The sequence below is a fragment of the Saccopteryx leptura genome, chromosome 7 (assembly GCF_036850995.1).
Source record: "Saccopteryx leptura isolate mSacLep1 chromosome 7, mSacLep1_pri_phased_curated, whole genome shotgun sequence".
Lineage (NCBI taxonomy): Eukaryota > Metazoa > Chordata > Mammalia > Chiroptera > Emballonuridae > Saccopteryx > Saccopteryx leptura.
The window spans coordinates 65,586,693-65,601,509 of NC_089509.1; the positions used below are offsets into that span (position 1 = coordinate 65,586,693).

Genomic DNA, 14,817 nt, shown 5'->3' on the forward strand with positions numbered 1-14,817 from the left:
ATGCCAAGGTTGAGAGTTTAATCCTCTGTCAAGACACATAAAAGAATCACCAACGAATGCATAAATAAGTGGAACAACAAATTAATGTTTCTCTCTCTCTCTCTCTCCCTTTCCCCTCTCTAAAATCAATCAATAAAATATTGTTATTGTAAGGCACTAAATTTTGGGATAGCTCTTCGAGCAGCAAAAGATAATCCGAACAAACAGTGATGTATTCATCTTTCCACTTAAGAAGAGAACGAGGTGGAAGAAAAGAAAGGTGGGCTGATTAGAGAAGGTAAAGAGAGAGGAGTGAAATAAAATTCTCTAAGAAGAAAGTGCAATTGCCATGGACATGAATAAAAGATGGGCTGGGGATTTAGAAGACTCACAGCAAGTGTCAAAATATCAGTCCCCAATTTTTGGCAGCCTGCTACTATGATTTTGGGCCACACTCACAACTTCGGCCCAATTTTTTAGAGAGTCAGAGGGAAAACAGCAGTAAAGTCTTGCCTTATGCAGATGCCATGAACAGTAATGAATAAACATGACAAATAAATATGCTGCAAATAAGAGCTGAAAATGCTAAATATGTAAAAAGCAATCTTTGCAGTTACTGAAAATCTTTCATCAGATGATTTCAAATTGGAGGAGTCTCTCAGGAGAAAATAACTTTGAAAACAAAAACATTTTTTTTTTACTTTTTGTGCTTTTATTGAAAAGGTACATTTAAAAAAATACACAGACATTTTACCATTTACAGATTGCAGATGCAGATGCTCAAAAAGAGTTCACTCTCTTTTGTTGTGTTATGAGACCTCTTGCACCTGATATCACAAACATTCCAGTCTTCTTGATATCAGCTTAGAAAAGGGGCATGGGAGCATGACCTGCAACGAATTCAGTGAACAGAGAGACAAATTGTTCAATTATAAATTTTTGTTCTTTTCTGTACATTATTGCATCAGGGAGCCACAAGATTATGTAGCATCATTACAAATGAAAACAGGTTAAAAACAAAGAAGATCATTACATAGAAATACATGGATTCATTGTGTTCTTGCAGAATGCACAAGAGGTGCAAAGATGTGCAATTTAGGAAGCTCTTTTTTTGTTTGTATACATTTTCTTAGCAACTCAAACTGGTGAGGAAGCTACAAAATAAGTTAAACAAAAATAGCAAACAGGTAGTAATTATAGCTATGTTATATGGCTTTCTAGTTCATTTAAATATCACCAAATAAAATGTGAAATAAAGAGAAATATATTATCTTTTGTTCTCTTAAAGAGAAAATTCAAAAGCTACTTTGCTTCCTAACATTTACACAGCAACTAAAAATGTTTAATTCAGACAAGAAGTACAGAGCTAGTACTACACAGGATACAACAGTACTTGGGTCTAAAACAGTACACAATCCCTGTCAACAATAGTACACCAGAAAGAAAACGCTGTGATCCATTGGTAAGATGGTGTCCACAAGCAAGCACTTGTGTTCATCTGTTTTTGTTCCACACTAGAATGTGCCCAGTTGGATTCTAGAGTTATTTACAGACATGAGGAAGACGCTATTTTTCAAGTCTGTCAGGAAGATATTCTATATTATATCTAAGCCAGATCATACTCATGAAAAAATAGCCAGAGAATAATATATGTATATATATATTTCCTGACCAATACATTTGTAATAAACCAAACATCTGGGACACACAAATTGAATGGGTGAGGGAGGGTGAGAGGGAATAGAGAGACAAAGCCTGTGCTGCTCAGATTCCTAAGTCACAGGAACAGTCCCTTAACGCACTCTTGAACTTAGTGATGTATTCTTCTTTGGAGTCCGGCTCACATTTTGTGGCTGGGTTGGGGGCACTGCAACACAAAATGCTTGAATTGCTGAATCCTTTTGGCTTTTCTTCTCAACTTTCGTACTTACTGGCCTCAACGGGCCAGGCCAGGCTTCAGACTCAGTAGGGAGAAAAGAGGATGGAGGCAGGGGTGGCGCGGATGGGCCCGTGGCCCGGCCGCAGGAGAGCGGGCGGGAGGGCTGCAGCCTGGAAGAGCGACGCCGAGGGCCGGGGCGGCAGGGACAGCGCCGAGGACACCGCGGCCGCCGCTGCCAGGGGCGAGGACAGGAAGGCCGGGGCCAGAGGCTTCATCATATCTTTCTGGAATGCCAGTTTTGCCTTAAGGAGGGAGAAAACCGGGAATGGGGTGGAGATATTATCATGAATAAGCGTCACAGATATAGTTTCATAAATAAAACACCAACATCAAGAAGTCACACTTTAAAAATCTTTATTCTCAGAAGTAAAAAAAAATGATTTTCACAAAGCTGGTTTCAAAGGCCCCTGGCACACCTCTACTTTGATTTGGATCCGTTTCAACCCTTTTTTGGTGGTGTGTCCTCGGGCACGGGGACAGAGGAAAGCCCCTCTGAAGAGATCCTAACCCTATTTCACACTGCGGCTGGGAAACAGACTCCCCTGAAGGTTTCCTGCTTACACAATGGAGCTCAATTCAGAATTTTGATCTGCCTTAAACCACAATGCAGCCTTCAAAGAGGTTTTTTGGTCTTGTTTAGTTTTTAATTTTTTTTGAAGAGTATTTACGACCCTTCCTCTCACCTCTCTTCTGAAAGCCACTCTAGGATAGGTGACTGGCGCTCTGGATATTAGAGCTCATGACGGGGCATGAAAACAAGTCAGTTTCCACCTCTCTCTCTGGCCATTTACAGTTTTCCTTGGAAAACTGCAGCTAACTCAAATTTATTTTATTGAGAATCACTGTAAGTGGGCTAGCAACTTTCTCTTTGTGAAGGAATCCCAGGGTGGAATCTCCCTGGGAAGTAAGAAATTGATTCTTAATTTTTCTTTCGTAATCAGGAAGAGTTTTGCAAGCTGGATGTGCTTAATGCAGGTTACATTATTTGCAGTATCACAGAAGCTGGAAGGTAAACCCAGCATGGCCTCCAGCTGGCTACGCCCAGCTTCAACCTCAGAGGGACTGAGGTCCCAAGAAGATTATAAAATCCATTCATGTGGATATTTATATGACACCTATTGCTTAAATCCTTGAGTATTTTTTGCAAAGAAACTGCAAATAGCATATATTGAGAGCAGGTGAGACAGGCTCATTACCAACATGCCTACTAGACATGGAAAGAGAGAGAAGCACACACACCTACTTTTTACGTTGTGGAAAGAGAGGGGGAGAAAGTGAGAGGAAGGGAGGGAAGGAAAAAGGAGGAAGGAGCAGGAGGGAGGGAGGGAGAGCTATAGAGACAGAGAGAGAGGCAGAAAGAGAGAGAAGGGAGGAGGATATTATTAAAGAATTAATTTCTGTGTTCGGAAAGCAATCCCTTTTCCCAGGCTCATCAGGCATCACTTGTCCTTGTTCCCCAGTCTTTACTTTTCTTTATATGCTAAAGAAGGCAGTCTTGTCAAAAGGTCTTGGTAGAGCGTAAGGTATTAGCTCTTAAAAAAAGATTAGCTTCTCTTCTCTGAGGAAGCTTTCTGGAAGGTGTCCTGCAGCAAGAACAAAGCAGTTTATTTGAACTTCTGTCTCTGAGGGCTATTTATAAGTTCCAAACCTTTCAGGACCAATTAGTCCCTAGGTACTCCTTACCCACAAACCTGCCCAACCCAGCAAGGTTGCCCCACAAAACAGGTGAGAGAGCAAGGTGAACTTACTGCTAAAATGCTCGGGCTCCGATGGAGTTTGTTGTAAGGGCTGTATTTTGGCTTCAGTGGTTTCCCTGCAACTCGATCCTTATGCCTTCGGCTAGAAATATGCTGAAAAAAAGTTTGATGCATTAGCCGAATCAAAATGTGAGTTTTAGTCCATGTCAAAGATATTTCCTAGATAGAGGTGGCTGGATTCACCATGATTTATGAGGCTTCAATACCAGAGGTAGCTGGACCCAGTTCTAGGCACAAGTTCTAAGGTAGAGTGGGTAAAACCACCCCACTAAGGTAACACTTGCTCCCCACTCATTGGAAATGCCTCCTCCCTTTCCTCTTTCTCTGTAGCTTTTACCCAACGTTGTCTGCTATTACCATTGTGACTGTTGAGTCTGTCTCCCTAACCAGATTTTGGATCCTAGGAAGATGGGCTAATCATCTCACTTACCTTCCAGAACATCCTGCTCTAGGTGACTGTGGTGCTCACAAGTCTCTATAACCTAGTCTAGTCTGGAATTCAACATAGAGTAATAATAAGTGTGCAAATATTTGGTACTGACTTTTTCTTCCACAGAGCACCTGCATTTTGTATATTGTATGCATCCTATAAAGGTGTAAATGAAAAAAAAAGGGGGAGGCACATACTAAACCCAACAAGCTCAGGGGAGGTCTGCATGGGAGCCTAACAGACTCAGAGATCTAAAGTAAACACATAGGATGGTCTCAAATGAAAACTTGCTAACTAAAAGCGAGTCATGGTGGGTAGTTTTGCTCTAGGTAGGTATCCTTCTTGGCAAAGTTCTATCTTTACCTTAACTGATCCTGTCTACTGTCTTTTTGCATCTATGATAGTATACAGTGTGTCTGTAAAGTCATGGTGCACTTTTGACTGGTCACAGGAAAGCAACAAAAGATGATAGAAATGTGAAATCTGCACCAAATAAAAGGAAAACTCTCCCAGTTTCATACCTATTCAGTGCAGTTCGATGTGGGCTCATGCACAGATTTTTTAGGGCTCCTTAGGTAGCTATCCCGTATAGCCTCTACAGACTCGTCACTGACTGATGGCCTACCAGAACGGGGTTTCTCCACCAAACTGCTGGTTTCCTTCAACTGCTTATCCCACCGAGTAATGTTATTCCTATGTGGTGGCGCTTCGTTATAAACATGCCAATATTCACGTTGCACTTTGGTCATGGATTTGAATTTAGCGAGCCACAGAACACACTGAACTTTCCTCTGTACCGTCCTCATCTCGACTGGCATGGCCGTGGGCTGCTCCGCTATATACATGGTGTTACATCATCATCTGCGCATGCGCACATGCTGCCACATCATCCTACAGAAACTGGGAGGGTTTTCCTTTTATTTGGTGCAGATTTCACATTTCTATCGTCTTTTGTTGCTTTCCTGTGACCGGTCAAAAGTGCACCATGAAGATTTCACATTTCTATCGTCTTTTGTTGCTTTCCTGTGACTGGTCAAAAGTGCACCATGACTTTACAGACACACTGTATTGTATACTTTGGGATGTCAGGGTACCTTCCTTTTTCCATACCCTTCAGGGAAGTGGTCCCAACCTTTTTTGGGCCACGGACCAGTTTAATGTCAGAAAATATTTTCACGGATCGGCCTTTAGGGTGGGACAGATAAATGTATCACGTGACCGAGACAAGCGTCAAGAGTGAGTCTTACTTGGATGTAACAGAGGGAATCTGGTCATTTTTTTAAAATAAAACATACTTCAGACTTAAATATAAATAAAACAGAAATAATGTAAGTTATTTATTCTTTCTCTGCAGACCAGTACCTAATGGCCCACGGACCGGTACCTTCTGCGGCCCAGGTGTTGGGGACCACTGCTTCAGGGCACAATCACTCACCAGAACAGAGACCACAAAACTCTTCATTGTTATTGTGTTAACTGTTAACTATCCTACACCCACCAATGTAAAAGAAGAATGTGTCTATCATTTTACTCTTCATCCAATTCCAGAGATCTCCTCTCCATTGTTTTCCTGCCTCCCTAATCTAGCACCAATGGATTTCCTGTAACCCCTTAGGCCTCCTCCTTTGATTGTACTGTAGAAAATAAGGTGAAAAACTACTATTCTACTGTAATGTAGACGATAAGGTGAAAAACTGCCATCTGGCATTTTCTCAACCTGTTGAAATAGTATTGCTTCCCAATCAGTTTGGCTTAAATAAATTCATAAAAATTCTTACAGGTTGGGATGTTTCTTATGTTGACAGAGGTTAGTAAATTTAACTGTGAGCACAGTGAGAACCATTTCATAGATTAGGAAATAGTCAAGTGGTGACTATTTCCTACAACAATGACTGCTTATTCAGAATATATTACCTGTTTGAGTTGAATTTCTGAATTAACATGAACATCACAGATTTCACAATGAAATGTCTTGTTCTGTAGTCCTGACCCCTTACTGCCATTCTGCATCTTTAATCTTGATCCAGGTCTAGGATAGGACTTAATTGGACCAGCCCCATTACGAGCTTCAACCATAGTCTTGTGTTTAGAGCCTAAAACAGAAAGAGACACATTTAAATAGCTATTTAAGACCTATATGAAGCTCTTTGTTTTCTTATTCTTGAGAAGTAGCTTCAGGCTGAATTTCCCAGTGCTTTTAATTTTAATGACCTTTTTAATTCTTACTATAAATTTAACACATTTTCATTGTAAAAAATAGGAAAACAGAAGAGTATGGATTAAAAAAATATAGAAAGTATAGAGAAACATAAAAAAAGAAAGATTACCTGTATTTTCAACACCCGTACATAATCAAAGTTATCATTTTAGTGAATTTTTAGGTTCTTTTTGAGTATATAAAGAAGCAACATAGCCCAGGCAGGTTGGCTCAGTGGTAGAGCATCGGCCTGGCATGTGGATGTCCCAGGTTCAATTCCCGATCAGAACACACAGGAGAAGTGCCCATCTGCTTCTCCACCCCTTCCCCTCTCCCTTCTCTTTCTTTCTTCCCGTCCCACAGCCAAAGCACCACTGGAGCAAGTTGGTCCCAGGCGCTGAGGATGGCTCCATGGCCTCACCTCAGGTGCTAAAATGGATCTGGTTACAATAGAGCAATGCCCTAGATGGGAAGAGCATCGCCCCCTAGTGGGCTTTTGGGGTGGATCCCAGGAAGGGCACATGCGGGAGTCTGTCTCTCTGTCTCCCTGCTTCTCACTTCAGAAAAATAAAAAATAAAAAAGCAACATTGACTATAATATAGTGAGAAATTTGCATAGTAAAAGATTATTAGAATTAGTGATGTGATCATATCATATGGCATAAAAATGTCAAATCTGCATATTATATACCCCAAACTAATATACCATATAATATTGTAAAATAACTACACTTAAATTTTAAAATTCAGTATAAAAATATTATTTCATAATTGGGATCATATTCAATATTCTGAAAATTTCACAAATCAAATTATATACATATTTTCTTATAATTACATTTTAATAGCTTAATAACATATTCTAGCATATTGGGTTACTATAATTTATTCATCGTTTTCCTACTAGGGCCCTTTAGGTTGTGTCCATTACTTTTCCTCTTGTAAGTGCACTGCAGTCAACTCTGTGCACAGATACTTGTCTTCATCCTGTCACTTCCTTATAATGAGTTTGGGGAAGCATTAGAGACTTTTGAGAAAATAAAGAACAGGACAAGTTTCATTTCCAATCTGCTTTGGCTTTGTTGTTTCTATAGTCATTATGATTGTCGTTTTTTTCAAAATCATAACTTTAGAATAAAAAAAACGGAGAAGATATTGAACAAACCTAATGTTTGAACACCTACTGGCTTTCTGATGGGAAAAGTTGGATTTTGTTACAAACATTATTTGAATTCCAGCATTGCTGCTCACCTGTGTTGTGCGCCTCGAGCTGTGACAGGGAGTTCACAGCCACTTTGCATAGTGAACAATAAAGCAGTTTTTTGGCTTTTTCTTCTTCTGACTCCGAAGCAGTACCAGGAGCTCCGTTGGTGCTCTTGGAGGGAGAAGTGTCCGCTCCGGGTGGCGGCGCTGAGCAGCCAGACTTGAGGAGAAGAGAGCTGCCTTCAGAGCTGGACGGCTGACTGGGATTGCTGACCTTTAGCTTCCCTTTGTCTTCTAGGAGAGACACAGAAAGAGGGTATTAAAGCCTCATTCGTCATATAAACACAGACACATTGTCACAAAGGAATTAAAAAAATAGTAATTTGATTTCTATATTTGGTTTTAGCCCAGCACAGAGTTTAGTCCATCGAGGCTGATTAAAACAGAATTCCATACCATCAGTTTCCAGGTCACCCCAAGGTCATGATGACTTATGAAAAATGACTTCATTCTCCTACCCGAAGCAGGTAACTTTCTAATATCCTCTAATTCCCTTGCTCCGGGGAAGTCGTTAATCTATAGGAAAACCAGCTACCCTCCAGTATGATTACATGACATGACAGTAACAGGAGGTGAGAGGCAATGGTAGCTTCATCATGTGACTACTCGTTTTAATTAGGACATGAATATAAAGTTAAAAGTTCAATTTATGTCAAGTTAAGCTTGGGCAGTGGAGAAGAGGGAAAAACATGGTTTATTTTGGTTGTGATTACTAAGTTTTTTCTGCTCTTTATGAGACAGGACAGTAAGAAAGTAGGAAAATTCGCTGGCTAATAGAATGGGGAAATTGAGGCAGATAGGTGTATAAACTGGCCGAACAATTTATAGCCAGATGCAGAGTGTCACCTCCTTAGAAATAAGATCGAAGCTTCAAGTGTATTTTGGCTCCAGGCCCTGGTTCAGGATGACCTCCTGGTGGTGATGACTTGCTTTCAGGGGGCACGCCAGGAAAAGCTGATGAATATTCTATTGGAATCCTCCTCTAAAACTACCCCTAAACTCCCAGTCTTTAAAAAAGCCTCAATACAAAGGACCCAGTGGGAGTGCTCTTTGTTCTCCCCTCTCTGGCCTGGGAGCACACTGGGGCCTTTCCCCCACTCTCCCCCCACCCCAGGTATGCATCTCCTAAAGTCTAAGGGTCCTCATAAGACTCAAACAGGGGAGCAGTAGGCAGCCTCAGCTCTTCCCAGGCTAACCCCATGATCTTGTCTCCTAGACCCCCCTTTTCCCTCGTTTCTTTCCCATAAGGTTTTTAGAGAGCCCAGGCCACCCCGCCTAGACTCTCCTGTTGCTTCCTTTATTCTAGGCCCTTCCTTGGCTCAGTGACCCCAGCTTTAATAAACATACTCTTAAGATGGCCTGGACTCATGCTGTGAAATTTCGCCCTCATCATGTCAGGAACCCATGCATTAGTCATGGCTGGCTCTAGGCAGACCCATGTGTCAGGTCCCCTGTGCAGTAATATTTGAATGGAAATGAAATTTATCCAAAATACAGGATGCCAGTATTCCACTATTCTTATTAACCACTGCCACTCTAAGTCATACGTTTTAAATGACATTAACCATAGCACAATATAAGGACTAGCCAAATAATTGACAGACATCTTGGCATTTTGATCATGTAGCTACTAAAGGCTTACAATCCTCAAGGCCCATTCACCATCTCCATGAGGAGCCAGTGTGACTTGATCTCTCCGGGGTTCATTTGCTGTTCAAGACGGGCTCCGCTCAGTAGCTCGTTTGAGAAAGAAACTGGAACTTCTTAGGCAACAACAAAATCCGTTACAGGTTTCATCTTACTACAGCTGGTGCTCTTAGAACATGTCTATAGCTATGTTAATAAACTCTCCTTAAGAAAGAAAGGGCATTAGAACTGAAAATTTATTTGTCCATTGCCCTTGCTAATTCGGAACCGTGTACTATGGGCCTGGGTGGACCGAGAGGGCAGGGTAGCCAGGGAACAGAAACAGGAGTGTGTCTGCTCTGCATGCCAGGTAAACCAAAGCTTTCACACACATCAAAAATAAAAGACCATGTTTCTACCTAATTGATTTAGGGATCAGCAGTTGACTTCCATCCCTTTCTCTTCATTGAATCCATCCAGACAAAGACTAGATATAGCAGGGATTCTACAGATGAATTCCAGGTCTGGGTGGTATTTAGAAGAAGTGAATGCTCAGATCCCTTTTTATCCTTGGGTTCCACAATCTATATTCCTTTCCAGCAACTTTATTAAAACTTCAGAATGCCATGAGGATGCTGGAAAAGACCTCAGATGTTTACTAAACTGACCTCAAAAAGGAGAAAAGGGAATAAAATAACCCTTCCTAAATGGAAGGGTAATAGTAAGTAAATTAGATTGAAGATGATCTCAGGCCTGGAACTCTCTCATCTATAAGAATCCCTCAGATTGAATTTGTAATTTTACAGAACATACAAAGTGCAATTATTCAGTAATCTTAACATTTGCCCTTATGGAATTACTGTTTCTTGTGCTGGAAACTTAAGTTATTGCACAATAAGCTCTTTTTATCATTTCATAATGCATTTCCTATAAATTCAACCGAAAGCATTTGACCTGTTTTAGTCATTTACATGCTCATTCTCTCCCTTTTCCATATTACTATTTCAATGTTCCTTATATTGATCTCTTTCACATAATATATTCCTACATTTATGAAGAATTTTACAATTTACTAAATGCTATCATTTACATTATCTTATTATCTCTCACAACAAACTTGTGAAATAGGTAAGGCTTCAAATGATTATTCCTATCTTAAAGACGAGGAAACTAAGACTCATCAAGACCAACTGACATCCCATAGATTATTGGGTGGCATCACTAAGCATGACCTTTTCTCTAGCTGCTCACTGGTGGTGGTGGCAGTGTAGTAATCTTCCTGCACAAAGGAGGACTCCATATGGCATTAACATTATAAAAGGCATATATTACCCAGAAATGTGAAAAAGCTGTTGTTTTGTTTTAAAATTACAGATTAGTTTTAAAGCATATTTTCCTTAAATGAAAACATCTATCTTATTCAATAATTATCCGGTTCAGGTAACATTGAGAAGATAGACAAAATTATATCAAATTATATCATTTGCTCTGTATCCCTATTTTTTTAAGAAAAATTAAATATTTCCTTTTCATATCTTTTTCAAGAGGTAATTTATTGTTTAAAATGCATATCAACACTATGCTAGTTGCTGACAATGTGTTAGACATTGAAGAAAATAGTAAATAAAGCAGTTATAGACTTTAAGAAAGTAACAGTTTAGCACAGGAAATGAGGTAGTCATTCAGAGATTTCTAATTTATGATGGAAAATGGTAAGTGGCTTGAGAGCATAGAACAAGAAATGATTACTTCAGACTAGGAAAAATGAGATATTCCTCATAAAGAAAGTGGCATTTTGCCCTGACTGGTTGGCTCAGTAGTAGAGCATTCGCCTTGCGTGTGGAAGTCTTGGGTTTGATTCCTGGCCAGGGCACACTGGAGAAGCGCCCATCTGCTTCTTCACCATTCCCCTTCTCCTTTTTCTCTCATTTAGATAAATTATGTTTTAGTTTTTATCCCTTAGGCAGGCCAAAGTCTTAAGCTTTGAGAACATTAGGAATGTATATATATTTTTGACTTAGGAAATGTGTAAATAGTTCCATCATATTCAGGAAATTCTGCCATTAGATTGATACTAACTATTCAATAAGACAGATCCTAAAATCAAAAAAGTTATTAATACAGTAATATATTGTAGCATTTTTTCTAGATGTATAAATTTATAAGCTTCAAAATCTGTATCTGTTATTCCTCATTTTAATTGCTTGAAATTTTTATTAAAATCCATTATATTATTTCTCTTTCCTTATTGCCTTTTAAAGCCTCTTTAATTTGTGTATTAGAAAATTTAATTAATGTGCTGTTTATTTCTGTTTCTTTAATAAAGATGCATGTCGTCTGGAACTTCTGGTTAATATGAATTTCACTTTCAAGTATTCTCTCACTTAAAACCAGTGCTTCTGACTGTCCTAATTATTTCCTGAGTACTCCACCTTTATTAAAGGTTTTATCCTACAGGATTTTGAAGAGAAATTTGCTTAGCTACATCAGAAGTGCCCTTTGTAACAAATATCCATAATTTATGCAGCCAAGTGAATTCAGTTCCTCAAAGTAGCCTCCTTGGGAGGTTCCATCTTAATTTACTTATTTTCCAAAGTTCTAAACATTTTGAAAATCTCTCTTTTTTTTTCTTTTTTCTTTTTCTTAAGTTGGAAACGGGGAGGCAGTCAGACAGACTCCTGCATGCGCCCGACCGGGATCCACCTGGCATGCCCACCAGGGGGCGATGCTCTGCCCATCTGGGGTGTCGCTCTGCCACAATCAGAGCCATTCTAGCGCCTGAGGCAGAGGCCACAGAGCCTTCCTCAGCGCCCGGGCAAACTTTGCTCCAATGGAGCCTTGGCTACGGGAGGGGAAGAGAGAGACAGAGAGGAAGGAGAGGGGGAGGGGTGGAGAAGCAGATGGGCGCTTCTCCTGTGTGCCCTGGCTGGGAATCGAACCCGGGACTCCTGCACGCCAGGCCGACGCTCTACCACTGAGCCAACTGGCCAGGGCCTAACCTCTTTTTTTTTTTTTTTTAAACTGTTTTCATATCCACTTGTCAAACCATATGGAGGAAATCAGTCTTCAATATTTTTTACCCCAGAAACCTTACTCAAATTAACCCACCTCTCCATCAAACTGCACACTATATGACTCAAATACAGCCTCAGAGGATTAACATAAGGCCAGGGGCTGCCACCATCGTGGCCATGCACATGCAGGTTCCCATTAGATTCAGGCAGACAATAAAGAAAGAATGGAGACAAAAAATGGTGGGCCATTCCTCTATTCAAGTCTTGTACAGGCCGACGAGCAAACACAGGCCGACAAGCAAACACACAGGGAAAAAACACTTCCCTTTCACTCAGAGCTCACAAAGCTACTGACGCATTCTCCAGTTTCACAACCAGGAGAGTCTTCTCCATTTTTTCCTAGAATCAAAGGCCCCACCAGACTTAGTGGAGCTCACAAAAGTCCTTCGCACCTCACCTCTGGTTCCCCATCTGCCAACATGGCTTCTTACTCTGCAAAAACTGGCTTCTCTCCTCTCTTCCCCTTCTCCTTTCTCCTCTGCTCTTAAAACATGTGCAAGACAATGACCCCCCCCCCCCCCAGCAGGAAGGTAATTAGCAATTTCACAGAGCACATACCTGGTGTTGCCCAGTGCCATTTTTAACAATAAAAGTGAGCAAACTCAAATAACACAAATTTTACAAACTCATTTGCTCAACAGTTAATAAGCTAACATGAAAGATGAAAAGAACATGCCAAAAGTCATCAAATATTACCCACTGGGCTAGTCGGATGCTGGTGGGCCCTTCACATCTAACGCCACGCTGTCATGCCTCACACTGAATTCTGGAAACTTGGTCTCTGCAAGCATAGTTGGTCACTGTGAAGCTTGCTAATTTCTAATTAACTACATATATATTTAATTTTCATATCCTAGCTTTTAGACTAATCCTGGAAGCAGTGAAAATTGTCCATAAAGTGACTCTTCACTGAAACAGAATCTGTATGTCCCTACCTAAAACAAACAACCAACAAAAATAACCTTATTTATTTTAAATAACTTAGGACCCATGAAAGTCAGGTGATTAATTTCATAAATTCTAACCAGTCCTGTATTATAATTTTCTGCCAGGCTACAATCCTGAGAAATCATATTTCAACTTTGGGTTAAAAATTGCCACTTTTCTGATTTGTCACTAAGAGATGTGAAACAGTTATTTCTGAGGCAGCTTTATTATGGAAAATAGAATAACTAACTCATTTCACTCAAATCAAGTCCCTCGGGGTCCAGTAATGATTCAAAAGCCAGGAATAAGATTAAAAACTAATTTTCTAGGTGGAATGAAGAGCAGGTTCTTTTTCTTCTAAATGAATGGCCCTCTACAAAGGAAACATACTATCGATTCACAAGGTGTACGGAAAACATGAATTGGGCTCCTCCTACCTCCTTCCTCCCTAGATGGAGAGTTTAGGGTTTAGCTTAGACCAGGGGTCCCCAAACTACGGCCCGCAGGCCGCATGCGGCCCACCGAGGCCATTTATCCAGCCCCCGCCGCACTTCCAGAAGGGGCACCTCTTTCATTGGTGGTCAGTGAGAGGAGCATAGTTCCCATTGAAATACTGGTCAGTTTGTTGATTTAAATTTACTTGTTCTTTATTTTAAATATTGTATTTGTTCCCGTTTTGTTTTTTTTACTTTAAAATAAGATATGTGCAGTGTGATAGGGATTTGTTCATAGTTTTTTTTTTTATAGTCCGGCCCTCCAACGGTCTGAGGGGCAGTGAACTGGCCCCCTGTGTAAAAAGTTTGGGGACCCCTGGCTTAGACACTCCAAGCAGAGTGAAATACATGCTGACAATGGAAAGGTCAGTCCGAGAGAATAGTGAACAAACTCAGTTTTTCTTCATCTAAAAAATATACCCTTATTTAACACAGAAATTACAAAATATTTACTGTAAGCTCATTGCCTCAGGCTGCTCCAGGGAGACAGGGGTCAGCTCTCACTCTATGGCCCGAACCGGGTACTGTGTGCTCTAAGAAGACTGTGCAGGCATGAGAAAGCTGCCAACCCTTTAAAAATAAGTTGCTAAAAGCTAATCATACTTTTAAAATATATTTTATTGAATTTATTGGATAGAGGGAAAAAATAACAACCATAATCCTTTCACACTAAACAGAAGTTTTTAACCTGGGATCTGTGGACTCCTAAGGGGCCCACGAGTTCACAGGATCCATGAACTTGAATGGCAAAGGTATCTCTATTTTCATTTATCTCTAATTGAAATTTAATATTTCTTTTGGTTATAAACGAAGGCAATGAACTACAGCGGTCTTGGTAGTACCTGTAACTTTGTCACCAAATCAGATACTTTAATTAGATATTACAGTTGTTACAACAGAAAGCTTGAAATACCACTTATGCTCATCAGGCCTTCAAAATTATGATTTTTATAATAGATTTAGATAATAGATCTAAATTATGATTTAGATAATAGATCTGTTGCTAGATCTTAATTGATGTATTACATTAATTACTGTATTTCTATATTATAACAAGAAATATAATTGGTTTTCTTAAATTCATAGAGTTATGGATTTAAAAACGTTATTTTGAGACGAGGCTTCTCTAGC

At 40.0% G+C, this 14,817-nt stretch overlaps 1 protein-coding gene across 10 annotated transcripts in view; it reads right to left on the bottom strand.

The window, feature by feature from the left end:
• Positions 1-691: 691 nt before the first annotated feature.
• ZNF385B (zinc finger protein 385B) overlaps positions 692-14,817 on the bottom strand; it is a 463,364-nt gene continuing 449,238 nt past the window's right edge. For 9 of the 10 annotated variants that reach the window (XM_066345147.1, XM_066345156.1, XM_066345149.1 and 6 more), the window contains 4 exons: positions 7,554-7,799; positions 6,020-6,198; positions 3,667-3,768; positions 692-2,160 (listed from right to left, as the gene is read on the bottom strand). In XM_066345147.1, coding sequence (XP_066201244.1) covers positions 1,942-2,160; positions 3,667-3,768; positions 6,020-6,198; positions 7,554-7,799 — 746 coding nt within the window. In that variant the 3' untranslated portion in view covers positions 692-1,941. The remainder of the gene's footprint in view (positions 2,161-3,666; positions 3,769-6,019; positions 6,199-7,553; positions 7,800-14,817) is intronic. The other variant, XM_066345146.1, reaches the window with a different exon arrangement.